The 16,739-nt window shown below is 29.9% G+C and overlaps 2 protein-coding genes across 2 annotated transcripts in view; one reads left to right on the top strand and one right to left on the bottom strand.

The window, feature by feature from the left end:
* The window catches only part of LOC136981900 (succinyl-CoA:3-ketoacid coenzyme A transferase 1, mitochondrial-like), a 156,736-nt gene that overhangs the window by 13,739 nt on the left and 126,258 nt on the right, over positions 1–16,739 (bottom strand). Inside the window, exon 14 of the mRNA XM_067278283.1 lies at positions 8,080–8,181. Within this exon, the coding sequence (XP_067134384.1) occupies positions 8,080–8,181 (102 nt within the window). The remainder of the gene's footprint in view (positions 1–8,079; positions 8,182–16,739) is intronic.
* Positions 1,810–3,105, top strand: LOC136981844 (uncharacterized). Its single transcript, XM_067278230.1, has 3 exons — positions 1,810–1,924; positions 2,209–2,384; positions 2,463–3,105. Exons 1-3 carry the CDS (start codon positions 1,919–1,921, stop codon positions 2,581–2,583), a joined length of 303 nt encoding a protein of 100 aa, XP_067134331.1. The 5' UTR covers positions 1,810–1,918; the 3' UTR covers positions 2,584–3,105.

Here is a 16,739-nt window from a genome sequence, read left to right on the forward strand (position 1 = left end):
AATCATTTTGTAATATCCGATAAAAATCTTTCCCATTTCTTAAAAGCAAAGAAGTCATCAAGAATCGTAGCACCGAAATTATTTGGAACAGTAAAAGCACAAGTCTAATTGGCCACTAAACCAGTAATAGAGAAATCATATTCCCCAATCATAAGCATGGAAAAAGAATATTTAAAGCTCAATGCTTGGTTAGCAGTAGTTTAGATATTATTAATATTCTTAAAGAAATATACACCAACCCGAAAACTACTTTACCACCCTCGATTATGGAAATCTGTTTCCATCCATACTTATACCACCTACCATAGCACTACCACTGACTGTATTTGTTTATTGGGTTGTTTGGAAAGTAATTTAGTTTTTTTATTAACTAGAGGAATTAGATGTATTTTTACCAGCCAATTTTATTTTAAACCACATTTTCATTATATACTTTGACAGCTGACATTTTAAGGCTTATTTGTAAAAAATTTTGTTTGATTCTGTACAATTGTCTTTTTTCGACGACCCATCAAATATGGAAAATCGAAAGCATCATTTTCGGCATAGTTTGCTTTTTTATAACTAAAAAATCAAAATGCTGTTCAAACAAGAAAAAACTTGTGGTACATGTTTGGAGAAGATGTGTTGAGAGAAAGACAGTGCCAAAACTGGTTTACAAAATTGCGTTCTGGCAATTTTAATATCGAAGATACACCACATTCTGGATGGCAATTTGAAGCCAATGAAAACAAAATAAAGGTACCGATTGAAGCAATCTGCCATAAAACAACATGTGAAATCACCAAGAGATTAAATCTGTTAAATTGAACTGTTTATTATTACTTAAAACGAATTGGTTTAGTTTCAAAGCTTGTTACATGGGTTCCACATGTTATTAAAGAGATATGCTCTCTATGGTGGGATTTTAAAGAGATTTGTTTTTGAGCTTTTACCAGACAATTTAACAACTGATTCGAAAGTGTACTGCCATCGAGTAAACAAATTGAGTAATATCATCAAACAGAAAAGGCCAGAATTGATCAACAAACAAAGTGTAGTGTTTTACCTTGATAATGCCAAATTTCACACAAGTTTGGTAACTCGTTCAGAAACTGTTATAGCTTAGATGGGATGTGTCATCACACCAACCATATTCGCCAGATCGGGCACACTCAGATTATTACTTGTTCCGGTCTATGCAAATTTTTTTTAACTGTAAGACATTTACTTGAAATGACAATGTCAAAAATCACTTGGATCAGTTTTTTTGTAAACAACGATCAAAACTTTTATGAATGTGAAATCATGCTATCACCAGAAACAATGATAACAGGTATTTGACCAAAATAGTCAATATATAATTCAATAAAATATTTATTTATTATAAGAATATTGCGTTTATTTTTCTATGGAAAAAACGAAATTACTTTCCAAACAATCCAATAAATAGTAAGATTCCTTGGAGAAATACAGAATAATAGTTGGCTTCATTAATGTGATCCTAAACTATTCATGCTTTACTTGGGAAAGCAAATATTACCAACAAAACAGAGGAGTTCCTATGGAATCCCTATCTCAAGAGATATTGCAGAAATCATTCTGAAATGGGCAGAAACCCCTTGTATAGAAGAATACTTAAATAATATTAAACTAATTGCAAGGTACATTGATGACACACTTATAGTGTGGAATGGCAAAGAAAAAGCAAAATAATTCATTAAACACATTAACAACAACTCAGTAGGAATACAACTTAAATTAACAAACAGCAATGTAATTAACATTAACTTTCTTGATATAACAATTTATAAAGCATAATTTCCCGAAAGCCAAATACAAAGAGGCAAGTGGAAAAGGATTGATATTACCACAGGATATACGTTGGAACAGCTTAGCTGATTGCTTAGAGTCAAACATTCAGAACTGGCCTATCCTAATGAAGGTATTATCATTACTTTAATTAAGTTGTTTTTATTTTCTTATTTTGTGGGGAAAGTCACTAATTCATAAAGCATATACTAGTTGTGTTGAAGTGTGATTACTTATAGTAATATAGTAATAATATACTTGGAGTAATAATGATGAGATGAAATATATGATTATTTTATTTTGTAAACTGCCTGTTTACTCTAATGCTAGTTAACTCTACTCACGTACTCAATGAGTATTGAATAATGAGTATTAAGTGTTTAATCCTAAAAACAGTTACAAATCTTATGTTAACAGGTTTGCAATGAAAACAGGCTCGTAATTCACAAGGATATTGTAGCCAAAGTTCAAAACCTTGAAATTAAGCACGATGCTGAAGATTTGCCGACACGTTTAAAGATCATTGCTGTTGCATTAGACAAAATGCAAAGAAATGACTGCACAATCAGTGAAGGAATTGAATTATGGTTTGGGTAAGTTACATTAGCCAGAATTGTTTTTTGTAATTAATTTTATACATCTAATAATATTCAATATTATTACTTTTATAGTGTTCAAAATGTCTTGCAACAACTTGGGATAACTGGAGTCACGCAAGCAGCCAAAGATAGATTTGATGTGGCTATCACAGACTATCACTTTTTAGCAAATCTTCTGGACCCAAGATACTAGGGTGCAAAGCTCACAGACAGTATGAAGGATGCTGCACTAACTGTGTGCCACGCTCACTACCCAGATGCTATGCCTTCAGTTTTAAAATACTTGGCAAAAACTAGCCCATTTTTGCAACACAAGTTTGCAGAGTCTGTGCTAACTAATATCACTTCTCTTACATGGTAGCAGTCACTACATGACAGAATTGATGAACCTCTTTTAAAATTAGTTACACAGCTGCACACAGCAGTGGCTTCTTCAGCAGGAATTGAGAGAATTTTCTCTACCTATGGACTTGTTCACTCAATACTTAGAAATCGACTTGGACAGGAAAAGGCAGCAAAGCTTGTTAAAGTTTTCAAGCACCTAAACAAGCACTACTGAGCATTGTATATTTCTGAAAATAAGAAATCCTTCAAGCTGAAGAAGCCACTGCTGTCAATCCTGTTTTGGTTTTGTAATGCAAATCTTAAAAATGCCATTTCATAAAGAAACATTTAAAAATGCTGTATTTTATATTACATAAAACATTCTGTACCTTCTTGAGTCTTACACTGAAGTTTTTCTGATTTTTTTTTCTATTTTACTAGATCCCAATGTTTTATTTCCAAAAAAAACCATGTTTTAAATGTTTTAAAACATTTTTTTTAAATCATGCCAATCCTGCTAAAAAGGGATTTTTTGAAATTTCCCCCACGGGGGAGAGAGACAGAAACCGTGAAGAACTCGACTTCTATTAAACTATTTTAGATGTGGTTTTTTTGCGTTTTTGATTGCGTTTTAATAGGGTACGTCAAGAGAATGTACACTACAAAGGTATTTTTTGAAATTCCCCCTACGGGAGAAGTGTTATACATTTATAATAGATACATTTTGAGCCACAACAATGCGTGGCCGGGTCTGCTAATATTATATTTTTAAGAATGAATTTATTGTTATGTATACTTAAATAATAAATAGAGATAATTAACTGTTCTCAATAATGCACTCTTAAAACTGTACAATAGTCAAATGTCTAAAAATTAAAGCAATAGAGTTGCAAAATATATATGCCACTAGCATACAAAAATCGAAATTGAAAGTAATTTTCTGCCTAGTTGCTTGGCCCAAGATTATCTCAAATTTATCGAAGTGAATTCATAATAAATTAAATAAATAAAAATTAACAACAAAAATAAAATTAATTCAATGCAAAGATTGTAAAATCATACTCTCTTAGTATGATTTTTTGATTCCTCTGAACATGTTTATCTTCCTGTGCTTCGTGAATCTTTCTATTAATAAAATACCATACTTAAATTGCACTGCCGTAGGAACTTTCTGGATTCATCACTGGAGCAAATTTCCTCCATATTAACAATGAAGAAAATAAATCTTGTCATATCACGAACCATTTTGTCTTCTTCACCAAGATGTTAGGTCAGATGCTATTAATTGCTATTGATTATCTAAGCTAAAATTTAAAACACATTTTAAACCTACTATCAGCTTGGAGATGTTTACTGAAGGGCTAACAGATGTGTAACTTGATGTATAAACAATAATAAGACATTCTACTATGTTTTACCGTATTAAGACTTCTTAACAAAGTAAAATGATTTTAGAATAATTTTTTAATGTGGAAAAATTACACATGGTAGTGTATAATCCACACCATCAAAGTCAGAAGGTTTTTAACAAATAATCCAATGAATTTTAGCAGGGAAATTATGGTATTATATAAAGATATCACATAATAAACATATTTATTCTACATTCGATTGGTTAAACATTTAAAATTTTTCAAATTGAACTAAGATTTAATTTTTTATAAGCATTATCACAAAAATAAATAAATAATTTAAAAAGTTTCAAGTTAAATTAAAATGAATTACAATTAAAAAGTAAATAATTATAATAAATAAATAATATAAATAAACTGCCTCCAAAATGATAAATTTTGTAAAGTAAAGTAAAAAATAGAGCTTAAAATAATAAAAGTGAAAAATATTAATGAATTAAACATCAAGAGCATACAAAATCAAATTTAAAGAGAAAAAATTAAACTCTAACAAGAACTACATTGGAAGTTTTATGTAATTTTTAGCAACAAAGCTAAAAGACAACGCAATGTATTAAAAGACAAGCATTCAATCACACTTCCACAATTACTATTGAATTAACACAAAGAAAGTGGGTGAAAGAAAGATAATTTAATCCTGAAAAATGACACATCTCTATCAGAATATTAGATTTAATTATAATAATTGAACAAACTGAAAATAAAGTAATTAACATACAGATACAAAACACAGATTTTATTTGTTTGGCTTCTATTATTTAAAATTAAAAAACTGGAAAATAATAATAAAAATAAGATTTATCATTATTTAAATTTATAAATAACAAAAACAAATTAAAATTTTTTTAAATCTTTAATAATATATTTTTCATCTCTTATATTTTATCTTATAAACATTAATTGAATTATTGAATAAAACTTGAAAATTTTAGTTTCCTTTTTCTTGTGTTTCGTGATAGCATTTAGAAAATTCAAACTTAACATTATATTTTTTGAAGTATATAAACATCCCGAAGCCCAATGTTTTAGTAACATGCCAAACAACTACTGGATTAAATCAGGTTACTTTACTGCTATTATTTTAAATTAAATTCTAAATAATCTGGTACGAGAGGTAGGCATTAGGTGCCATCTCTTATTATATTTAATAAATAATTTAGAATATTCTGGAAGAAAAAAATCAGCCCGGAGTGGAACTTGAACCTGCAACTCCCGCTTACTGTGCGGATGCATTGACAGTTATGCTACCTGGACCTCCATCCGATCTTTTCTTCAGACGTGTTTAATATAATATTATATATGGGTGGAATTGCAGGTTTGAGTCCTGCTCCAGGCTGATTTTTTTCTTCCAGAATATTCTAAATTATTTATTAAATATTAATTTAATTATAAATATTAAATTTAATAAGAGATGTGGTGCCTAATGCCTACCTCTTGTACCAAACTATTGATCCATATAGTGTCATTGTGAGATAAAACATATGATGACTTTTTTAATTTATCTAATATAAGCTTATGCTGGTAAAATACAGACTGAAAACATTTCTAATTAAATAAAAATTTAATTATTGAAAGAATTTTATTTTACTTTATTAATACCGATGATTGTAAAAGATAGTGCCAAAATTAACCAAATTGACAGAAAAAAAATAAATTTTTAATTAGTGATACAACACAGTGGTGTAGCGTAGTGGGGGTGGCAGGGGCGGCCCGCCCCGGGCGGCACTTTTAGGGGGCGGCAGAATTTCACAATAAATACACAATACACCTGTACAATACACAATAATGATGATTGTTCTTTGCTGAAAAGTTCTTTAGAATTACTGTATATTTTAGTCTTTTGAATTGAGATACCTAAATAAGGGGGCGGCGAAATTTTCCTCTGCCCCGGGCGGCTGACACCCATGCTACGCCACTGATACAACATCAAAATATAACTTTGTTTCCAGAATAATCCAATTTAAAAAATACTGAAACTATGTTAAAAAGTGTGAAAGAATTTTCAACAGTTTGAAATTTTCATCTCAATTAATTTAAAATTAAATAAAATTCTTACATAAAATCACAAACATAAGGAATAAAAATTAAAATAATGATTTATTACAGAATTTTATGTGTATATATGCAATGAAATAAAAAATAATATTTAATTTTTATATTTACAAAGTTAAAAATTAAATGGATTATGAAACTTTCGAAATATTTTCTAAATTTATTATTATTTTTAACCTTTTCAATTTTTATTATAATTTTTTTTAATTTTAAAATTTTTTATTATATATTATTTCGTTGTTTATATTTCAAAAATTTTGTAGATAAATAAACTATTAATTTTTTATTTTTATTTTCTAATTTTTTGTGATTTTTCTTAAGAAGTTTTAAACATTTTTTAACCAATTGAGATGGAAACTTTACATTGTTAACTATTTCACATTTCATATGTAATACAGTTCTAGAATTCTTAAAGTAGGATATATTTTGAAGATGAAATCCAATTATGTATTGAAAATATTAAATAATTAAAAATTTTCCTTTTAAAAATAAAAAGACTGTTTACTAATTCATTCAAATTATAATTAATTTTCCTGTACTAAATTTTAAATTACAATGGTCTTCCTGAGCCTGCCAGAACCTTTACAGCATTCATGGGTGCCCTCTTGTGCACCCATTAGATTCTTTGGGATTATTTTGAGAGAGGGAGTCATATCATTTAATTGGTGGTAAGGTGCTTGAATACATCTTTGAGACTATCACGAGCAACTGTGATCACTCGACACAAATAAGCATGAACAGATTGTCACAGCAAATATCTGATAACTTTTATATGAGGTGCATTCAAGTTATAACACCTCTGATTTTTTTCCTCAGGACTGGAAACAGATAGAAATATGCTGTTTGTTTTAAAATACACCTGCACTCGTTCTGAATGCGTGACAGAGATGGCAGAACTGTACAGCACACAGAACTGTAGTGGCAGTGGCAAGAGTGCAGACTGTTTTTGATACTTAAAATGGCAACATTTTCATTACAAGAACAATGTGTAATCACTTGTTTTCTCCATTTGAGTGGTATGACACTGATGAAATTCACCGCCAGTTGAGTAAGACATGTGCTGATGGTGTCAACATTGCCTGGCAACAGCCTTGTGGTCGTCCGTCAGCATTCGTGGCACCCCGCCTGGAGGGCCCTTTTCACATTTTCAGGTCTTCGTACAGGATTGTGTGCACAAATCCTATGGAAATGCCAACTTTGGAGGCGATGTGTTCCACACTCACTCGACGATCCTCCAAAACAACTTTCTCCACTTGCTTGATCATATCGTCAAACCAGCTGGTGCGAGGTCAAGATTGTCTTGGTTTCTTGTCACACGACGTTCTGTCTTCTTTGAACTGTCGCACCCACGAACGCACATTAGACACATCCATGACACCATCACCACATGTCTCGCTCACCTGGCGATGAATTTCAATTGGTGTCAGGCCACTCAAATGGAGAAAATGAATGATTACACGCTGTTCTTGTAATGAAAATGTTGCCATTTTAAGTATCAAAAACAATCTGCACTCTTGCCACTGCCGCTAAAGTTCTGTGCTGTACAGTTCTGTCATCTCTGTCATGCATTCACAATGAGTGCAGGTGTATTTTAAAACGGCATGTTTCTATCTGTTTCCAGTCCTGAGAAAAAAAATTGGAGGTGTTATAACTTGAATGAACCTCATACAGATTGTGTTTTGGAAAATTCCAGTAGAATTTGATATGATCTGATCATTCATTGGTGGTGAAACTGTTATCGTTTGCATATCTACTTGAGAAATATTTGCATACTATAGTTGAAGATTCTAAAAACAGTTTTTAAGATGGACTTTTCTTTTTATGTTAAAGTATATATTATTAATTTATTCATAATGACTTAAATATAAATAATATACTTAATATATTTAAAAAAACCTTACTGAAAATTGGCATGCAGTAGTATTTACTATATCTTGAATTTCTACACCATCCGCAATCTCAACCAATGTTAAACCTTTCTCTTTATCAACTTCAAACACTCCCTATTAAAAATAAAAATGAGAAATTTTGAAGTATAAATACATATCTCTTACTATATTATTGTCATTTTAAAATAAAAGATTAATTTCAATAAAAAAGTAATATTTTATTTTAATAATTTTTTTATATATTAACTTAATTTTAGAATTAGGATTTCTAATTCTAAATCACATTCCAAAAGTGATATGAATGTACCCATACCTTGACAACATAAAACTTCAAATACCTACATTGTTGAAGATTTATGCCATTTTGAATGCTAATATTTTTGATTATTATATTTTATTTTTAATATCTTACATATTTACAGTATATAAAAATTAATATGAAATATTGTTAAATTTAAATCTTTATCAAATCTTCTACCTATTGTATTTTTATATACTGTATTTAAAAAAAAACGGCACAATAGTTATTTAAAATTAGGGAAATAATTCTATTTAATCAACAAATTCATTAAGTACTGGGTCATCTGGAAAGTTCAAGTTATAGATACAACATTAATCAATAATATCACACTTTCCTTAGATTTTCCAGCAATACTTTATTAGAACAAATGTTTTTGTCCTAGTTTATGGGTCTGCTTCAGGAATACTCGGTAAACCGTTCAATTTGAAAGTACAGAGCCCGAAGCAGGCCTGTAAACTAGGCCAAAAACATTTGTTCTAATAAAGTATTGATGGAAGACTTAAGGAAGATGTGATATTGATTAATGTTAGGATAAGTTCTTTTAAAGTAAAATATAACTTTAAATTTTATTAAAAATAAAAAATAAACTGTATTAAAGAGAAATCTGAAAGTGCAAGACCTGAAACAGAAAAAATTATATATGAGAATAGAATGGTACGACATATAAATAACATTTTTCGTGAGCAATACAAACAAATGCATCTTCAACAGTAAAACAAAAGAAAACTGAAGAAGTTGGAGTTCATGATAACTTATTTAAATCTGGCACCAGTGTGTAAAACTAAGATAAATTTAAAGAAACCAGCAATATGCGGGACAATATATTCTAGTTTATGTATTATTGGCAATATAAACTTAAGTTATTTATTTCTTCCAAAGATGGGAGAAATTTTGGTATGAAATAATTTGTAAAAATTTAACAAACAGTGAAAACGTTACAGTAAAATAACCTTATAAACCTTTAAAAAGTACGATGGATATTTGTTATTTTTAATTGAAAGAATATTTAGCCTTTCAGATATAGCTAAATATTTTAATAATTAATGTCATCTGAATCAAGATCAACAGATCATAAAAACAGCTCAAAACAGAAAAAATACTATATGCTAGAGCATGAAGTTTGATCAGTTTAAATATTGGAGGGACAGGGCAATTACAATGGGTAAGAAAAATTTTCCATTGTTGGATTTTGAGTGGATATGCAAAATAAGGTGTATTTATTATATACAGTATTGGTTTCTACTTTTGATTTTTGTAGTATGGTATAAAATAAAAATAGATTGAGACGGGATAATTTGCTGATACATAAATATTGGGGAGGAATATGTCTGTTCTGTCCCATATGAGTTGATGCCCATGTGCTAAAAAAATTTAGAAAGGTTTATAAAATATTATGAAGTGAAAATGATACAAATAACACTGTTCAGCACTTTTTCTTTCACAGGGGAATTTCCTCCTGTGAAAGAAAAATTGATTTTTTAAATGTATTTTAGTGTGAATCTGTATCTGAATAACATGAATCTAAAGTCCAAAATCTTCTATTACCTACAGTTTTTAAAACATCACTTTTTTGCAAAAAAAAAAATGTTTCTTTTTGACAAACATTCTGTAACTGTTATTTGAATAAAATATAAAACCGTCATGTCTCCAGCAGTGGAAACTTTCGGAGAAAGAAGTTAAGGTGTCCTGTTACAGAAAAAGGGAAACAGGAAATGCAAAATATTTTTTAATGGAGGACAATCTTGTATTTTGCAATGCATTTATTGGAGGAGCTTCAGCTTCCACAGGATTTTAAGAAGTAGACACTCTTTATTGACTCATCAAAGTTCAGCCTTAAATATGTTTTTCAGCACAATGGCAACAAACATCCATCCATTCTGGTTGCTCATGCTGTTTATGCTGTTTCACATGAAAGAAACTTACAACAACATGAAGGTAATGATGGATAAGATAAAATACAATGAGCATAAGTGGAATGTGTGTAATGACCTCAAAGTTGTTGCAATGCTAACAGGTATTCAAAGAGAATACACTAAATTCTGCTGTTTTTTTTTTTATATAAATGGGACAGTTGAGCAACTGGTCACTTCGTGGCAAAAAAGTGGCTCAATTGTGCAGCAAACATACAAGGTCAAAGAATATTGCTTTTCCTGCTCTGGTGGAGAAAACTAAAATCCTCTTACCTTTTCTTCATATCAAGCTCAGTTTGATGAAAAACTTTGTGAAAAGTATGGACAAAGATGAAGAAGGCTTTGCTTACCTGAAGTAAAAGTTTTCATATCTGAGAGATGTGAAAGTAAAGGAGAGAATTTTTGCTTGTCCCAAGTAAGATAGCTTTTAAAGGATTCTAGTTTCAAGAAAAGACTTAACCCAGCTGAAAGGACAGTCTGGGATGAATTTGAAAATGTAAGCAGGAATTTGGGCAAGTATAAACTAACAAATATGAGGAAACTGTGGAGAAGTTGGTAATGTCCTATCAAACACTGGATTGCAATCTGTCATTCAAGATGCAATTCCTTCATTCCCATTTAGATTTTTTTCTCACCAACCTACGAGCTGTTATGATGAACATGGAGAAAGGCTCTGTCGGACTCTTTCTCAAATGGAAAACTGGTATAGCAGAAGGTGGAATGAGAACATGTTAGCAGATTACTGTCGGACTCTACAGTAAGAGACTTTAAAAGAATAATATAAAAGGAAGAAAACATGTCATTAAGTGTTTCACTTTTTAAATCTATAGAATTATGAAAAAAGGAATAATTAACGTGAATTTATTTGTATCTAATTGGCCAATTAGCAATGTGTGTAGCCAATAAATATGATATTTTGAACAGAAAACATTTTCCTTCGATAACTTCATTTCTCTCAAAAGTGGTAGGTGTTACACCAATTCTGTTGTCAGATTTGGATTCATGCTAAATCCAAAGTGGTGCTCACTGAAACTATAAAAATCAATGAAAATAAATTTGTTTTGCAAAATAGTATAATTAAAATTATGGCGAAGCAATAATGTTCTGTACCAGAAATAATCTTTCACTTAGGGAAGATTTTTAAAAAATCTGATTAAATAAAGGGCTTTAAATGTAGAATATTTTTAAATTTAAAAAGTGATTGATTATTGTCATTTACTTATTTCAAATACTGAAATATTTTCAGTTAAATAATAAAACATAAAAAATGAAATATATGAATTGCATATTTTCACCTAGAATTCAAAATAAAATTATCAAAAAGTGATAGAAGTTCAGTTACCATAAAACTTGGCGTATAGCTGTCTCAGACAAGCGTATAAATGATTACAGTTGTGGTCTGATTGCATGCCAGTCCTGTCAGGTAGTGCTTTCAAATCACTATCCCAGTATCCTATAAAGCATTATTTTTCAAGCATTGGTCCAAAAAAAAAAATTCCATCAGTCTGCAGAAAAATATTTGATCATACTGATGCTGGCACAGTTGATTATGGGTGACATTTAAATAGTAATCTAGAGTTACTTTATGTATTTTGTTAATACAGTAACTCTAGATAAGCAAATATAAACATAATAAATAAGCAAAACTCATAGTCACATTTAATTACTGGTCCATATAAAACTATTGATATCTTTGCTGGTCTGTGATGAGAAAAAAGTTGAGAAACATTGCTCTAGTCTAAATCAGAGACATTAGTGAAGAAGAATGATTAAATTATGATGAGTGAAACTGTGATGTTTCTATTACTATGTTTGAGACTCTTAAGATATGGGTTATGACTATATTATTAACTCAGCAGATATAAATCATTGTCAAAACTATCCAGGACATTGCTTTTCCTAATGATGATAAAAAAAATTTCCCAAGTTTCACTACCTTGGAAAGTTTCCAAACAGTGATACATTCAATAAGCAATGGCTAATTTACAAAGTAAGGACACTGTTTTGTTTTGTATGCAAGTTCTAGAAAAATACAAAACTTTCAGAAAATAAATATAGAATAATCTAGATGCTGATTTGCAAGAGCATGAATGCTCAGTAATTCATTAAACTGCATGCCTGAGTTAGATAAAACTTCAATTACAGAATTACAGAAAGACAGTTTTAGTTCTGGTAATTGGACAGGATGGAAAGGAAGGAGTCTTAGTTTCTTCTGTATTTTATATATCGTGTAATACCGTCTGCCTTTTTAATTGATATTACAGAATTACTTGTCAATCCATAAGGTGAAGATTTTCCGAGTGCTGTAAAAATGCTGTAAAATTGGTAGAGCTATCTCAAAAATTACCCCATTTTAAATACTGTACTGAGTCATATTTTGGATAGGATTGCTCATAGGGCCTAAAAGATATTGCAGATCTCCAAATAGTGTTGCCACCTTTACAAAATCACTGACCCAGATGGCAGGTCAGGTTTGTTTGAACAGAAGTTCCTGATGCATGCGCAATGTCATTTTACAATGTGAAGAATAATGTACATGCCAGTTCGAAATCAGTTACAGTTAGGGACTAGGGGCTTGCATAGGAGTAACGTATGTAACCTAAATTAAGAGGGAAAGAACAGATAATTTAGCTCCATAGAAGACGTGTATGGACATACAAGCAAGAAAAAAATGTCGAGAGGTAGGTTGCGCATCACATGTCAGCGTAAACAGAGTAACATGGCAGAATGATAGATGAGTTTCAATGAGTGTGAAGTCTTTCACTGTTCAAATGGTGTAAATTTATAAAAATATTTGCAAGAACTTTGTTTCGTCGTAATTTCACAATTTCTACGAAATTCATGGACAAAATTAATAGTTCACCCGGACAGTGAGTCAGTTCCTGGACTGTCTGGGTGAAAACTGGACGGGTGATAACACTACAGGTGTACCTCGAGTTATGTCATTCTCGATTATACATCATTTGTCAAAAAAATATACGGAAAAATAAAAATCAAGTTTAAGTTATTTTATTTGACTTCACATCCATCCGCAACAAATACTGAAGTCGTAATATCACTAGAAAAGTGTTAAAAGCACCTAAAATCATATTAAAATATGTACATTTACAGTAAATGTTAATATAATCATCATAAATCCTAGAAAACAAAACATGAAAACATCTGTGTTTCTGTGTTGTCGTCTTATTTAGTGGTCTTTAAGTGCTCATTATTGGCGTTTTCCACCGTAGTTACGACATGTACTTGTGTAGTTTCGACTTACGTTGTAAACTACACAAGTAAATTCGACTTACGTCGTTTTTCGACTTATGTTGCCTCTCCTGGAACCAATTACCGATGTAAGGTGAGGTATACCTGTATCTCCAAATCAGTCAAATTCTTATCAACCAAAAAGTTTGAAAGATAATCAACAAATGAAAAATGCTTAGTCAGAAAAAGGAAACTCTAAAATTTTTATTTTTTGGAATAAAAAATTTCAAAGGTAAGAAACAAGCAGATTTCAAGCAAAAATCACTCAACAGTCAATTCTATCTTCACAATATAAATAATAGCTTAACACTACTGGTAATACAATAAGATTCTATCATGGACTAATAGGTTTCAGACAAGCTTTTCATTTTGTTTTATCAAAGTTCACTTGACTGAAATCTTAGAACAAAATCCCACTTACTTTGAGATTATTGACTTTCTCAAACAACAATTTAAATCTACAACAGTCACAATGAAATATAACAATCTAATAATTAAAAAAATTAACATAGGCATGGAAGTGACACAAGGCTGTCCACTTCTTCCCTACTTTTTTCAACATGTTCATAGATGTAATTGTAGTGGAGGCTGTTGAAAGGGAGGAAGGAATCAAAATAAATGGGCACAATTTCAACCACGTGAAATGTGCTGATGACAATATACATTTTGGCTTATATCATCTTAATGTATTTTCTCATTATTCTAATTATATGTTGGCTAACTATGGCTAAAAATTAATATAAATAATTTTTTCTAAAGGTAGACAAGTTAGACTGCTATAACATTACAATAATTTTTAAATTAAATTTAATAAAACTTAAATGAAATCATTAAATTTTATTAAAATAATAATGAACAAACTCATAACTAAAGATGACATATTTTGCTTTATTTTTTAAACTCTGTAATAGAAATCTGTTTTACATTAATTAAACTAACATTTGTATAAAATTTAACATATTAAATAACTTTCAGTTGGAGTCTACATTAACACAGACAATAACTTAGTACAGCAGCATACATAACCAAGCACACTTTTGTATATTTCTTTGCTAATGTGTTTAGTACAATACAAGACTTTTTGTGTGTATGGTACAATACTTATCCTTAAGAGAGAAGTGGCTACATCAAAATTGGCATATAATGCACCCCATTACATAACCTAGCCTCCTTTCAAATTATCTTTAAAAGGCAGATAACCCATTGGTTATCCAAAATTGAAAGGAATGTAATATTAAAAATATAACAATATAGTAAATCAATATGATATATTACTGAGAGAATGTATATAAACTCATAAGTTACATAAAAATTTTATAAGAAAAATATTATTAATTAATAATTATTTTAGAAACTTAACGACGCTAATAATATTTGATGTATTGCTTAGTTTCAAATGTTAAATCATGTAGACTGATTTTTATTATGAATACATACATACAATGGCAGATTTTGGGGAGATCTGCTTAGGGGCAAAACTGTTCTCTTCTGGAGTTTGATAATTTATTTTATCCTACTTATTTATACATAGGTGAAATTAACTGTAATAATATATACAGTTATTACGTTTTTATGTCTACAACCAACAGATTTTTTTCCCCCAAGATAAATCTTTATAAATATCTGTTACCAGCTAGCTGTCAGTCATAATAAGGTGTTAAAGAGGCTTTTAGCATTTTTTTGTGATTGCTTTTGTAGTATCCAAGTAAAGTAATTATCATAGCAGTAGATTGATGGGATCTACACGAAAACAGTGAAAACAAAAACTCTGGTCTCGATACTCAAAAAGAGGAAAACAGAAATTTTGAGAAGAGGCCACTAAATAATGCTGCTAGATTAGGCTAGAACTTGCCCAATTGGAAACTTTGTGAAATTTGAGATGGGGAAAATTATGGGACTATTGGCTATTTTTGGAAAAAAATCTGTCTTTGTATTTTTCTCATTTAAATTACCATAATCACATTTTCACTAATTATCGCTGAGCGGCAAGCAATTGATTTATTAGTAATTTAATGTCGATTTACTGCTTGTGTTATGTCTTTTTTGAGGAATGTCTCTTTTCTGCATGGACTAGAAAAAGAGAGCTGAAAACCATGTTGAAATGTTCACAGGGTCTACTTATAAATTGTGATAGAATTATGATATAAAATGTAGTGTCTAGTTTGCATTAGGTCTTTCACATGAATAGGCAGCTTTGTCCAAGAACCTGTGGCTGTGTTATGAAACAAAATTCAGATAGATTAATGTTTTGATGGTAAAACTGGACTAATTAAATTTGATTGTCTAATCTGTTATTTGAGTTAAAAAAGTATAACCCATATTAATATAATATAAATAGGAATTAAAGCATAATAGTGTGTTGCCTTTCTTTAGCAGTAATTTATTTCTAATTTCAAAAACTCAGCATCACAGTAAATTTTTTTACCCTTTGTTTTCACAACGGCAATTCCAGATTGGATAGGATGTGCCAGAAGCAGGTTAATAAAGACAAATTTTAATATAAAATTGAATTTTATTGTTGACTTTCTTTTCTGTAGTGCATAAACAATTCCATATATTAGTAAATAACCAATAATGTTTTATGAGAGTGTTAATTTGAATTTTCAGCTCCAATGTTTCTGGCAAATACAATGAACATTTGATTTGTGTGTGTATTTTTAACTGTAATACAGTATACCTTTTTCCTGAGAAAAGCTGAGTGCACTTGGATAATATTTTATAAAAAATATATTATTTCCTTTCTGCACTCTCGTTAAAGATTTCTGAATCTGCCATTACATACATGTATAACAAATAATTAAAAAAATTTCAGTTAATCAAAATGTGTAATATTTTTATATTGGAAAAAGTATTATTAATGAGCAAATATTTATTGTGACATCACAATGCCAGGCTGCAATTTTTAACCATATTTTTAATTTAATTAATTTAAAATTACTTCTCGTTTATGTCCAGTCCAACATTTAGGTTTAAACCATCGTTCCAAGACAAGTAACCTCCTTGAAACACAGCACTACATTTTATCAAATTTTGAGCTTAAACTTCCTACTTATGTAATATATATTGACATTGATAAGGCTTTTGACTCCATTGTCCCTGATATCCTATTGGATAAATTAGCTTTTGAATTTGAAATTAATGATAAAATTTTAATCTAGATTAAAAATTTTTTCTATATTGTTCCTGTCAAATTAAAATTTCAGACTTTTACT

Source organism: Centruroides vittatus, unplaced genomic scaffold, assembly GCF_030686945.1.
Source record: "Centruroides vittatus isolate TY-2023 unplaced genomic scaffold, ASM3068694v2 contig_799, whole genome shotgun sequence".
NCBI lineage: Eukaryota > Metazoa > Arthropoda > Arachnida > Scorpiones > Buthidae > Centruroides > Centruroides vittatus.

What these genes read in the sequence shown, in the direction of transcription:
- LOC136981844 (XM_067278230.1), top strand. An exon ending in GGAATTGAATTATGGTTTGG is followed by an intron (nt 2,385 to 2,462) that starts GTAAGTTACATT and finishes TTACTTTTATAG; the next exon opens with TGTTCAAAATGTCTTGCAAC.